At 35.9% G+C, this 13172-nt stretch overlaps 1 protein-coding gene across 1 annotated transcript in view; it reads left to right on the top strand.

The window, feature by feature from the left end:
- The window catches only part of LOC139114638 (ATP-binding cassette sub-family A member 2-like), an 88292-nt gene that overhangs the window by 17409 nt on the left and 57711 nt on the right, over positions 1-13172 (top strand). Inside the window, exons 3-4 of the mRNA XM_070676475.1 lie at positions 5706-5817; positions 6766-6923. Of these exons, the coding sequence (XP_070532576.1) occupies positions 5706-5817; positions 6766-6923 (270 nt within the window). The remainder of the gene's footprint in view (positions 1-5705; positions 5818-6765; positions 6924-13172) is intronic.

Genomic DNA, 13172 nt, shown 5'->3' with positions numbered 1-13172 from the left:
ATATGTAGATTTGGCAGCAAAATATAAAATAGTGTGGCATGTCAACATAATTTTCTAGATGTGCTGGGATGCAAAGCAAATGACATTGTGTGTTTGGTCCAAGTTTATCTTCAGGTGGTCGTGCAGGGCATTTATGTTTTGTTTTCCAAGCTAACTTTTATTAAATGTATGCAAATAATTTCAATTAAGGCTAAATTAACTTGTAAAAATGTAGAAATAATGTATGGTAACCTGGTAAGATAAAGGAACTTTTTGGCAGATTGTTTCTTTTTATAAAGAGAAAAAAATGTAATATTTTGAAAAAATATGGAGTAAAAGGTTTATTGCATTGAACACAGGTAGACGGGATGTTGAAGAACACTGCCAAAATGAAGATAAAATGATATTTTAATACAGAAATTTTAAAAGCATAGACAGCACACAATTTTTTTCAAATTTGACAACTTTACCACATTTCCACTCACCTGACTGTTTCAAAATACGAATTCTAAATGATAAAATTTTAGAACTATTACCAATAATTTCTACATGTTCTGTTGATGAACTTGAGGGTCAAAACACTCGTGCATCTACCTTGAACTCTTGTACATGTGCATGCTACAGATGATTTACAAGCACCGTAACACAAAGTTTTTTACTGGTACCTGTTCAGCTTGATTTATTGATGCAGTGCATACAAGTGTAGGCTGTTATGATGGAAGATGATTTAGATGGGATTAAATTATATGCCAGAAGTTCCTAGGGGTTTACCCAATCTACTCAGTGACACATGCAATTGTTGCATCTGGTTTGTAGTATTTCAATTTAAAGCTTGGACTCTTGAAGTTCGATTTAGTCAACAAAACGTTTGCAATGATTGACTCATCATGTTATGTAATTAAATAATTATTTATGCTATTTTGTACATATATGAGAAAATTTAAAGAACAAAAAAGTATGTTGATTAAAAATTGATTAAAAAACAGATTTAACCATACATTGGCATAACATGTTCATGAAAAAATGGCATCCAATGTATTTTAACATTATAAATCAAAGATTTTTAGAAGCTGTGTATACGTCATGTTTTAAGACGGAAGAGTTGAAGGGTTTTCAGTGTTTGATATACCAATTAAATTTGTGAATGTCCTAGAATTGAGCATTAAATGAAAAAAAAATTTAATGCAGTGAGTCAAGGATGTGTTTTCAACTTTATTGAATTCTCAAGGAAGAAAAACACTTCATGACATTCCAGAGCAATTCACTGATTCAGTATATATGTTTGCCAAGGCTATGTGCTAAATCAGTCAGTATACATACATACATACGTATGTACTTCTCTTTGAATGCATGTGTGTGTGTGTGCACGCGTACATACGTACAGTGCACACACACAAAACACACACATATACACACACATTCATTCACAGGTGCTTGTCGATGTCCACATTCAACAAATTGACTTTCCATGGTAATTCTTTTTGTCTTGAGCAGCAGTGCTCATATAAAGCTGGGATGCTGATGTTGTATCATTTTGAAAATAACAGAAAGTCACAATTTGTGTTTAAGTAATTGTAATAATTCTAAGCATTAACCACAGAAAAAGTCAGATATACTTCATTTTGATTGAACTATCATAAAATGATGTATTTATTAAATAAAAAGTTTAAAGTTGTTCTGTTCTATTAAAGGTATACAGTCTGTAACCTGTAATCCAGATATGCTCATATATGGTCAAAGGGGCGTTCCTTGGTTTTCAAAATGCCCATGTGATGGCACTGTTTTTAAAAGCGGCCACCAGCTTAAAATCTGTGATTGGTTAGATTTTCTCTTTCCATAGCAACTGTGGCAAAATTGGAACAGGTAACAGTATACCTTTAATTTAGTAGCCTTGTGAAATCATCATAACTCTTGTTTGAAAAAGATGCTACCATATTCGACTGATAAAGACATTTTAGAACTTGACAAAATCAGATGTTTTGTATATTGGCCTTACAATGGAATTAATATATATTAGCCAAGGGTTGTTGGCATGTGACCATGACCATGTCAGTCAGCTAAACTATTGCAGTGTAACCTTTTACAAATTTAATTTTAAGCTTTATCGGCATACATGTACAGTATATATATTGAGTGTGTGACCTTGTGCGCACAGAAATGCCGAGGCACTCGTCCAACCTTCATTGCCTCATAACAGCGCTGAAGCTTTGGCATTGGACCAGGTCACGCTACTTGAAATGCTGCACAGTATTGCAGCAGGTAGATGTGGATTTTAATTTCCTGAAGTGATACTGACGGATCCCAAGGCCATCTAACAGCTTTAGTAACGTTGAAAATCACTGATATAAAATTTAAAATGAGCACCGGTACCATAGATAGTAGAAGCCAAATTGTTGATGGTTCTATATATAGCTCTGATTTTGTACTTGTGTGTGAATTTTTAATCGTTTGGTCTCCAAGAAGTGTGATAGCATGTACTAAATTTTCATCTATAAATCAACTGTGAAATCGTCCAGATGTCTCCAAGGATTTTAATGTGTAACTTAACTCTTGTCTGTTAAAAATTTCACATGGCTAAAGGAAATTGAACATGAGAGAGAATATTTGTCAAATGGGTAGGATTTAATAGATATGTTAATTGAATGAAAGAAGATCTTAGTACATGTAATTCATCCTGCAGAAAACTGTAGAATTATTAAAAGAAATTGTATTTACTGTATCATGTGTATTTTTATTGTGTGTCTTTTTCTTTGGGAGGATTTGTGTAGTTTGTAGATAAAACTGTCAGAGGTCAGTATTTTTCAAGTGGCACTTGTAAAGACCACTGTTATCAACATTTTAAAAACCTTCATCACTATAATTCAATGACAAAGTTTCTCTGTTAAATTTTTTATGGCATTGCTTGCCTGTCAAAGGTACTTACAATAGCTTGGAGTGAACAATGTTTAGATGGCTAAAATGAAATAATAATTTATTTAATGAGCACTCAACAGTTTGAGATTGTGATAATTATTCCAAAAGTATTAGCTGAAATGTGTGATGGAATTTGTCACATATGCTCACTAATTAGATATGAGATGAAAAGCACCCATGCATGTAATGAGCTAAATGGTTAGATAATTGTGGATTAATGAATTTATACCCCTTGATATTAAAACACACAACCAAATATATTACGCGGTACATTTGTTCGAAAATATGGTAAACAAAAATTTCAGAATTTTAAGTCATTCACACATTTGGCATTAATCGTCCTGCAATGAAATCTATCCTGCAAAGTATCATCTGCTCTACATGATTACATTGATATTTAGCTTACATTTGGTACGGAAAAGAACAGTCTGGTTTTTGTATAGCTAAACCATCATGGTGCTCACTGTTTTTCTCAAAAGCACTGTGGTGATGTATAAATAGTTCACTGTACGTATCGTATTTCACCATAGAAATATCATCCATTGAATAGGCTATTCCCAAAAGCTCGATGATTTTCAATAATCCATTTTGACCCTTCTAGTTCAAATACCTGTTACTTTATTATGGGTCATAGTTCACTCTTCTTACATGTATATGATGAAAGCGATGTAATTAAGGATAGTGGTAACTCATCTTCTGTATACAACCTTGTTTTTCACACTTGCAATGAACTTTGTTTTCCAACAAAGCACAGTTCAGTCAGTCAAAGCTGTAGGGATTTCCCATGCAAATACAAAAAGGTTGGGGGAAATGGTCATGCTTAGTGTGTATCAATTTTGTATTGGTGACAGTGTACGTCTATATCGATTCCATTCAAAGATAAATTGATCCATCATTTGAATTCAAAAAGAATATATAACTTCCTCTTGTAAACCACTGTTTTGATAATTGGTTCACAGATTCATAAGGAAGGTTAGTTGTTAAATTTAGATGCAATCTGTATGTTATATGGATTTTGAAGATCTCCTATTTTTGTCCAAAGTGTAAGAAACTACATGTATATGCCTCATGACAGTCAAAACTAACATTCTATGCCTCATAGCATTCATAAGCTCCAACTTACAGATGACCTCATTTGCATGTGTTCAAACTATGGTGAAATCTGCATACTTTGTATTTTTTAAGATTCTTAGTAAAAATTTCTACTGTTTAGAAATTTCTTATAGTATTTATAGTATTTATGTCAAAACATGTACTCAGAACTGCTTAACTATTAGTTTTGTTTGAATTGCTATGTGATTTAAAGCAAGAAAAACAAAGAATTTAATGAAAAGTTGATACCAAAGTCCATTCATTTAATATCTCTGTTCAATATGGTTACATGGATTTAAGACTACAGTAATTTGAACACACAAAGTTGCATCTCCATCAACCCGTCTATTATTGTGCTACACCTTGGAAACAGCCATTGAGACTCTCAGATTTTTACATTATTTTTCTGATCTACCTCTTGCATTGGATCTTTTGGAAGCTCTTGAGTATATAAAGCTTTTGCCATCTTGTTTTAGTAAAATTGAAATTTAGTTTTTCCCCCATAGATTTAACACTAGGATGGCAGTCATTTTGAATTCAAATATCGGTAAATGTCAGCAATTTGTATGCATAGTACCTAGATTTTTTTGTAATTTTGAAAGAGAATGGTTGAAAATGTCCTTGAGGGAAAGTTTCAGTGAAAGTTTAAATCTTTCAAGTCACATATTACCACCTTGAGAGAATATTGACATTCTTTGTGTATTACCGGTAAATAGTATGCCAATATCTACCATAGTGGCTAGAGTGGGGCTTTTACTGTCACACTGGCTGATTGATATAAAGCATTCTGAAATACATCTGTGGATAAATAATCCAGCAATACATTTTAGTGGCTCTTAAACTGAAGATGACTCAAAGATGTTGGGTAGATTCAATCTGAAGGAAATTAGTTGCAAGTAGTAATCTTCTCTTGGTGCAAAATCCACTTCGTTGCTAAGTTACCAACATTTACTATCTTCCAAAAAAGTTTTATGCGATATCTTCAGTGAATCGTTAATTCACTGGCATACAGTAAAACAAATGCAAGACAGGTGTGACATGAAAATATGTCACAACTTGAAACTTATCATGATATTTATGAAGTATGAGTGGATTTACAACTCATTAAGGGATATTTGCTTTTTGCCAAAGGGATTTTCACAGATAATCCTTGGCTAAAGAAAAAACTTACGTGTTTAAGAGATACTTAAGAATTTTCATTACCCAATCTGCATAAGTAGAGATACAGTATATTATTGTTTTGGTACAAACTGTGAGCTGGTAAATTCACAGGATGTTTCAGTTATTGCCATCAATATCAATATTGCAAGAAAACAAGATTATACAAGTTTTACATCCAGTTACTATTCTTCCCAAACTCTGTAAATAAATATTCTTTAACAGGATAATAGAAATGTCAGCTAATCTGGAGCAGTAGCTTTGTAGGCTGGTGATTTGTAGATAGTGTGTCCATCTGACGACTCTCGTACAAGGATCTGACTATTATCTCATTATTATGGTGATTGCGAGTGGTGAAAAGTAGAATGAAGAAAAGGTTTTGAGTAAAACACACTCAATATAAATAAGAGAAGTCAAATACTCAGAATGGAGTATTTTAGTTCCCAAACAGCAACATCGATAGTATTATCACAAAAGAAAAGATGAGGTGTAAGAAAGAGAACACAATTACTGCTCTTTCACTCTGATACTAATTGTTAATTATTTTTCTTTTTCTTTTGCAGATTTCTTTTATGCACAGCCTCTACCATCAGCTGGCATCATTCCTCTTCTACAGTCCTTTTGTCCAGATGGTGAAAGAGATCCATATGGATTCCCTAATTATCCTGATTCTATGTAGGTACAAACAGAGAAAAATGTTTTTGGATTTGTGAACTCTAAAAGAATGGGGATTATATTGGGTACAAGGCATTTGTGCCTGTTTCCTGTGTGTGTAAGATTTTACCAGATCCCTCCAGCAGTCACTGTCACTTCTGATATAATTGTACCGGTACACTGTTGACTGTTGCTAATTACTGTTATAGTATGGTATATTTAATACTGCTGTTGAAAACAGTGATTTCCTCTACACTGTTGAAGTAATAATTATTGCATTTTTTTTCTGTTCATAATGAGGACAATAATAGACCATAATTAGTGACAATGACCCATTTTGTCTGCAACATGGCTGACATTGAAACCTTACTTAGTCTCTATTACATGTAGCCACTATAACTTATCTTTATCATGTTATTTTACACATGAAAATTGTGTTTTAGTATCAAAATGTTACAAAGTGTGAGGTTTTATTAAAATAATATGGACTTTCTGTTTCATCAATTTTTTTATTGCATGTATTGAAATTCCTATTTACATGGAGGGTTGTGTGTTTTGATGAAAAAAGTGTGATGTGTGTCAGTAATTGAAAGCTGGAACATGATTCAAGTTATAATTTTGAGCAATTTTCTTTGAAAGTATTAATTAAAACAAGTCCTGGTTCATTAGCATTTCAAACATAACTTATTTTGTCTTTCTTGCAGCTGATATATTGTTTGTGATGTTTTTTAACTCACAGTGCTTTCATTCTTGCAAACTTCAGTGCTGAGAAAATATTGTGTTGTTTGTATGTTACATGTAAAATCTAAGTTACATGTAAACCCTTAGCATTCTGATTAGTCCTTTATTCAAAGAGCTAGCTGAACCCTTTTGGACATGAAGGCAACATACTCTACTAGGTAACTGCCACTCTTATATTTTCCCCAATGTCTCTTTGAAATTGTATATCACTTGCTGTTAAATCTCCAGGGTACACCAGTTCCTCAATAAGGTTAGAAGAGTGGTGTTGGATAACAAATTGTTCGACCAAGACTTTACAATAGATGATATACAGATATTGCCAGATGCTTTCAAAGATGTTCTCACTGACAAGGATAGCATAGAGGAAAGATTTGCTTCTGCTGATGGTAGGTACAGTGTTTATAATGTAAGGCAATCTTTATTACAAACATGATGGCTCACCATTTCTCACTTGGTACAAGTTATCCTGTGTTATTTCTTAAGATTGACACCTACCTTCCGGTGGGAAGCTTAAGTCAATGCTCCACAAGTATTCCATGGGAATGTAAATCACTAGCATGGAAGGAGTCTATAGCTGAGACTGGATTGAAGATCGGAAGATCAGAGAATTTGTTGCAATACTGTAACGTTAACGTTAGATAGTTAATGGGAGTTGCAAATTGCAAATATAATACATTGATGTTGTTAACATCTCCCTGTACTACAGGTAGTAATATTTGATTTTGTTCTCAAAATTCACAGTGTCATGCCTGATTATACATATAGACAGTTAACAGATTATTTTTGAAGAGGAAATAGGTCCTCTTGACTATTGCAATGGCTCAGTTTTCGATGATGCTATGAGGAAATTTCCTCCATATACATGTTGCTCCTTGACTTTTAAAGCTACTAAAGGGAGTGACACAGGACTTATTAACTAAATTTATGAGGAAGCTATAGTCTATCAAAGCATATTCATGTACCAATGAGATTTCGATCAGTTGAATCATAGAAAAGCCTGGATCAGCATCAGCCTGATAACTAAAGTGGTTTTTAGCTCATATTTGGTTTTGTATATAAATACCAAAAAGAGCTTATGATGAGTCTGAGTGGCCCCTGTATGTCTGTATATTTGTGGGTATGTGCGGATGTATGTCCGTCACACACAAAGGCTCCCATACCGCCAAAGCTACCATCTCAGTATTTGGTGTACAGGTAGATGCAGGGGTTGAGATGTGAATTTGTTCAAATGAACTTGTCAGTGTCAAAAATGTGCATATGTGGTAAGAAAAAGCAAAATCCTGCAAATGTGCAGGAGTGATGGCCAGTGTCTGAAACAGGCTTGAGTCCATTTCCTGTCATTGTTAAGTCCCCTCAAGCGGGGACTTAATGGGTTAGGTCATGTCCATCCCGGCGTCCTTCCGTCCGTGCACCTGTCATCACGATTTCTGTGGCATCTGTGAAGCGATCGTTTTGTAACTGGGCATAAATGTAGTAACATATGGTCTCTTGATGCACAGTCCTTATTATCTCAAAATAATTCAATTTAGTCACCAAAATTACTCTTGATGTCTTTTATTCAGACTTTTTTCTCTGAATCCTAATCTGAAGCCAATGTTTGGATCATGTAAATACGCTGATGACGTAAATCACCGGACTGTACGATTATTTATGGGGGAGACGCTAGCAAAGGTTGTAGTCGATTCCAAAAGGTATTTCGCAGGACTGGTGACGGTTTCGGTTGGTCGGTTTTGGAGTTTTAGGCGTCAAGCGTTGTCTGTCGTGATGAATGAGAGCCACAGAAAGCTTTAGTAATTTGCAAAAAATGTCATCTCGTCAGTTTTAAACATCATCGTTGACAAGCACTACGGTTGTTTATGCGGGCTCCCGTAAAATAATGGTATGTTCAGACGATTTGAATCGCTGGTGATCACATGCCTCACAGTACCTCTAGAGTGTAACTACATGTTCCGAAAACCATTTCGTTTAGTGTTATGTCGTCTTCAAATTTCCTGATCTAATTCATTTGTTAACGTGCAAAAAAAAAGAAACGAGCAAACAAAACAATCAATTTGACGTTTAATGCATACTCGACTCGGAAACAAATCCATGGCATTGTTTTCACATGGAGGTATAAACGAGACCAAGTTTGCTCATACGAAGATTTTATCGGTATGATTTGATTTTCTAGAGTGCACTATTTTTTCTAATGTAATCGCCTTTTCCCGATATTCCTTTACGAATTGTGAGTCATTTCATGGTGGTAGCAGCAGGAGTTTCGTTCAAGTTTAATTGTCTGGTTTGGTATGTCTCCTGCCCGTAGTAGGCACGTAGTGTGCCGTGGATGGGAACGTTTTAGGCGGGCTCTGCGTGAGAAACAGCGTGCTTGACATGTCAATGACTGTTGGTTTTGATTGATTGAAATTTGTGATTGTTTGATGAAATTGGATCAGTACACATGCAGAGATATTTACCAACATACGTGTCATGTACTACTCGATGCAGTTTCCGTTTGCGGAAAATTTTGCGTACTTGCGTAATTACACGCAACGAAATAATTTTGAATGCATATTGAGCCGGTCATTGCGTACGGCATACGTTACTAAATTGGCTGCTTTATCTTGCAAAAATATACAAAAGCCCGCTTCAAAAGGGGCACTGATAGGCACCTTCTGTTCTCCGTGTATTTTGAATAAGACTGAATCACTCTAAACTACGCGACCAGCTTCTGATAAAATGTAACAATATTGTGTCAGCAGCAAGAACCATGGATGTAATTACATCCATGCAAGAACCGATATACTAATCCGTCGATCACGCGTCACAGTGAACACGTGCTGTGAAATGTGGCTGTTTGACAAAGTTATCTGTTTGGGATCAGACGGTTCGTCATGACGGGACGAAAAATGAAGGCGGCGTTCGACGTCGACTGCATTGGCCACGAATGATGCCGTCCGAAAGTAATGCAGTACCGAAAAACCGTCATTAATATTCAACTTTTTTCGCTACTCGGAAGTTGAAAGAACGGCTAGTACGGGATCGAAATAAGAGAAAGAACGTCGACTTTCAAAGTCTGAAGGAGCCATGCTCTGCCCGATGGCTATCCCTTGGTGGAGCGTAACGGTGCGAAGGCCCGCGCTGTTTTTGGAGTTTGGTGATGAATGCCGCAAATAACAACGTTGCAGACGGCTTGCTGAAGCAAACAATATTCGTTCGTATAGCCATGACATGCATGTTGATGATGCCGATCATTGACCAATGTAATTTTGTCTTTCATAGTCAGGATGCAAACCTTTCGATAATACAACCAATGATACAGTCGACCATCGCAGAATTACGGACAGTGTTAGATGTAAAGGAATCATGAACGCAACCTTTCGATAATACAACCAATGATACAGTCGACCATCGCAGAATTACGGACAGTGTTAGATGTAAAGGAATCATGAACGCGAGTTCAGAGAAGAAATCGAAGCCAACCACACGACCTGACATATGCTAATGAGAGCTGCGTCATCCGCTTTGCCTGTGCAAACTCGCGTTGACGCTTCATCGCGCGAACATTTGATACAGCGAACGGAGGAGCGATTTCCTGCCAACTGTACTACATGTACTATATCCTATTGTGTCTTGACAAAGTCATAAATGCAAGTAAATACCCAGAGATTGACAATGAACTCCGTGACTACGGTATCAAGGCACTTGAAACTTCATCGATCATCTTGGATCAGACTAACGTAAACCGTGAGCACTCACGGCAACGCGTTTAGAAACGACTTCAAGACAAGCGAAGTTTACGCTGAGAACTCGGAGTCATGTCGTTTGCTAATTCAAGAATATGCGGAAAGGTGTCCTGCAGTTCGACAATTGACATGTATTGCAGTAGTAATTCCTGTATCCTTGGTTGCATGCGAAAAGGGCTTCAGCTGCTAAGACAGGAGCCCGTAGTAGATTTTCCGACGGCAATGTAGATAATTTGATGTTGCTCTCAATGGAAGGGCCGTGTGTTGCCGATTTCCCGTACGGCAGAGCAAGGGAGATATTTGCCTCGAGGGCTCGCAGAAACCCTAGGAATTCTTAGATGTTGAATGTTATTGAGATTTGTCAAAGTAAACAATGGCCCGTTTATGATAGTGTTGGTGTCGCTAACGCTGTCCATTGCCTATCGACAGACCATTCGTTCACATTTCCTTGCAGACGCAATAAAATCATCCACCCCCACCGGCAGCGCCCCCAAGCGGTGAAATGATGTAAAAACGAAACAATCAAGACATTTCAGAAATCGCCTAATGATACTCAGAATTCAACATTAATACAATTATCAGTAGTTTACAGCTACTAAACATTCCAAACAATGTAAACAGCGGGGACTGTGTCATCTTTCGATGACTTGTTTATGAACTGTTACATATTAACAGACCAGATCAAACCATAGACAGTAGAGGGGGAAGACTGTCTATGGTTCCAACTAAGAGGGACTAACTGTTTCTGCTATGCATGTTGCTAAAGTTGAACTCCAGTACCTAAAGTTTCAGACCTTATTTACTTTTGTCATTCTTTTTTTGCTGGTTTAAATATTTCTTGTTGTTTTTCTGGTTGTACTGTGCAGAAATCATTGTCATAACATCAACGTAGAATTTTCCTGCTCTGAACAGATAGAAACAATATATATTGTTGATCTTTGGTACCCATACTGGTATATACCAATTCTGATCAAATTTGAGTGACACCGAATAATTGCGGTATTTTTGTTGTGTGTAATTGAAACAGAAGATGATAGTCCAAGGACTGAATCATGTAGAACAATATCAAATACTGTTGTATGTTACAATTACTTTTACTCATTTTTGGTTAATGAATCGATGTAGAAGTTTCTCATATGGAATCCCTTATTTGGAAGCATTACAGGGTGATAACTCTGAATACAATTAAGACAAAAGAGACAACATCAACGTGTCAGGTCCAGCCTATTAGATGCATAGAAGAGATAAGATGACAGCTGGATAGAACGTATCTGCTCAATGTCAGCAGGTAGTAAAATTCGACAGAAATGAGGCGATGATTTTCAGAGGTGATCATTTCAATAACAAAACAGTTCATAAATGCTGACAGTTGTCATGGTGATGAATCTTTCATTTGTTTGATGTATAGGTACAGTATCAAGATCAATAATTCAAAATTTTACACATCACTCATATTTTGAACTCAAAGAAAGTACTATGCAATTCTATTCAGTAATCACAATAGATAAAATTTGATCATTATGTGGAAATTTTTGAACTTTGAAAATAGACTGTCCCCAAACTCTATGTCCCATAACACTGAAAGGAAACTAGCCCAAGTACGCAAGTAATTTGGCATGTCTTATTGTATGATTCTTACTTCATTATAGCTTTGTATTCAAAATGGTAAGTTGCTGACGAAGTAAAGTCCATAACAGGATTTAAAAAGGTCACAAGACTCAATCCATTTTGTCTAATTATCATCTTTATTTTTGTTTTCATTTGATGAACCAATCCTTTTAATCAGTTTTATGCTATTCACAGCTTAATATTTGATTATTATTAATATGAAGTTGAAAAGACAATTACATGGACAGTTTCATTTTCAAAAAAGTTGAAATGGAACAAGTAAAATAGTAGAGGTGCTTTTAACAGTGGCCCAGCAAGCTATTGACATTTTTCCTTTGTTGAAAATACAAAGTGGGTCAGTGATTGTGAATTTGAGACGGTCAAGGACAAACAAATTGATTGACAGTGAGTTTCATAGGGTCAATAACAGTGCAAATGAATAAATATCAATATAAAAGCCCAAAGTGGTAGAGCTAGTGCATGGCAATAATTCCATCTTTACCAATAAACCACTTGTCTTTGGAACTGCCACAGTAAACAGTATTAACAGTGTTTGAATCTGTAGCCTCAGCAAGCTGTCTGATACATTGTTCTTTGCTGTACGGTAGAACACTAGGTGTATAGCAGTTGTGAAATTGAAACGGTCAAGGACAAATATTGTATTGATTGTCAGTTTTATGCAGCTAACAACAGCCAAGAATGATATACCAGCTGACATGTTTGTATTTTATCAGTACTCATACGTTTTATCATTTTACATACTGACAAACTACCAAGTGTTATAATTCAGTTGTTACTTGAGAAAGAAACCCGTTTACCACCTGGCTGACCAAGGGACCGTCTCAGATTGTCGCATAAGTTCAAGACATGAAATTCCTTCGTTTAGATCAAAACGTCTTCCCCCTCCCCCTGAACGAAAGTTCAAAAGTGCAAAATGTTGATGCCTGCCTGAGAGAACAATGTATTGTCACTATTGAGAATTATGTGCCTCGTGAAGACTGCACTGAGAATTCAGTGCTGCATGCTGTTTCATCAACAAAGTGAGAATGAAATGACCAGGTGTGGTTTAGAGCTGGCAGATGCTTATAGCACATTGAAAAAATGATACTTTTTACCTTTATAATCATAGACCCTCCAATTTCATTGTTATAATTTGATGAATGAAAGGTTTAGGATACAATGTTACTGTCGGTAAATTGTATTTGGGACATGAAGGAGCCAGAAACAGTTACTTTAAAATTTGTTGGCACGTATGTGCAGTTTTGTTTTGCTTTTACACACAAGGAACTTGTGATCACAAAAGGA

This window comes from Ptychodera flava, chromosome 16 (genome assembly GCF_041260155.1).
Source record: "Ptychodera flava strain L36383 chromosome 16, AS_Pfla_20210202, whole genome shotgun sequence".
NCBI classification, from domain to species: domain Eukaryota; kingdom Metazoa; phylum Hemichordata; class Enteropneusta; family Ptychoderidae; genus Ptychodera; species Ptychodera flava.
Note: the sequence above shows the minus strand (reverse complement) of the source record. Positions and strands in the feature narration are given on the sequence as shown.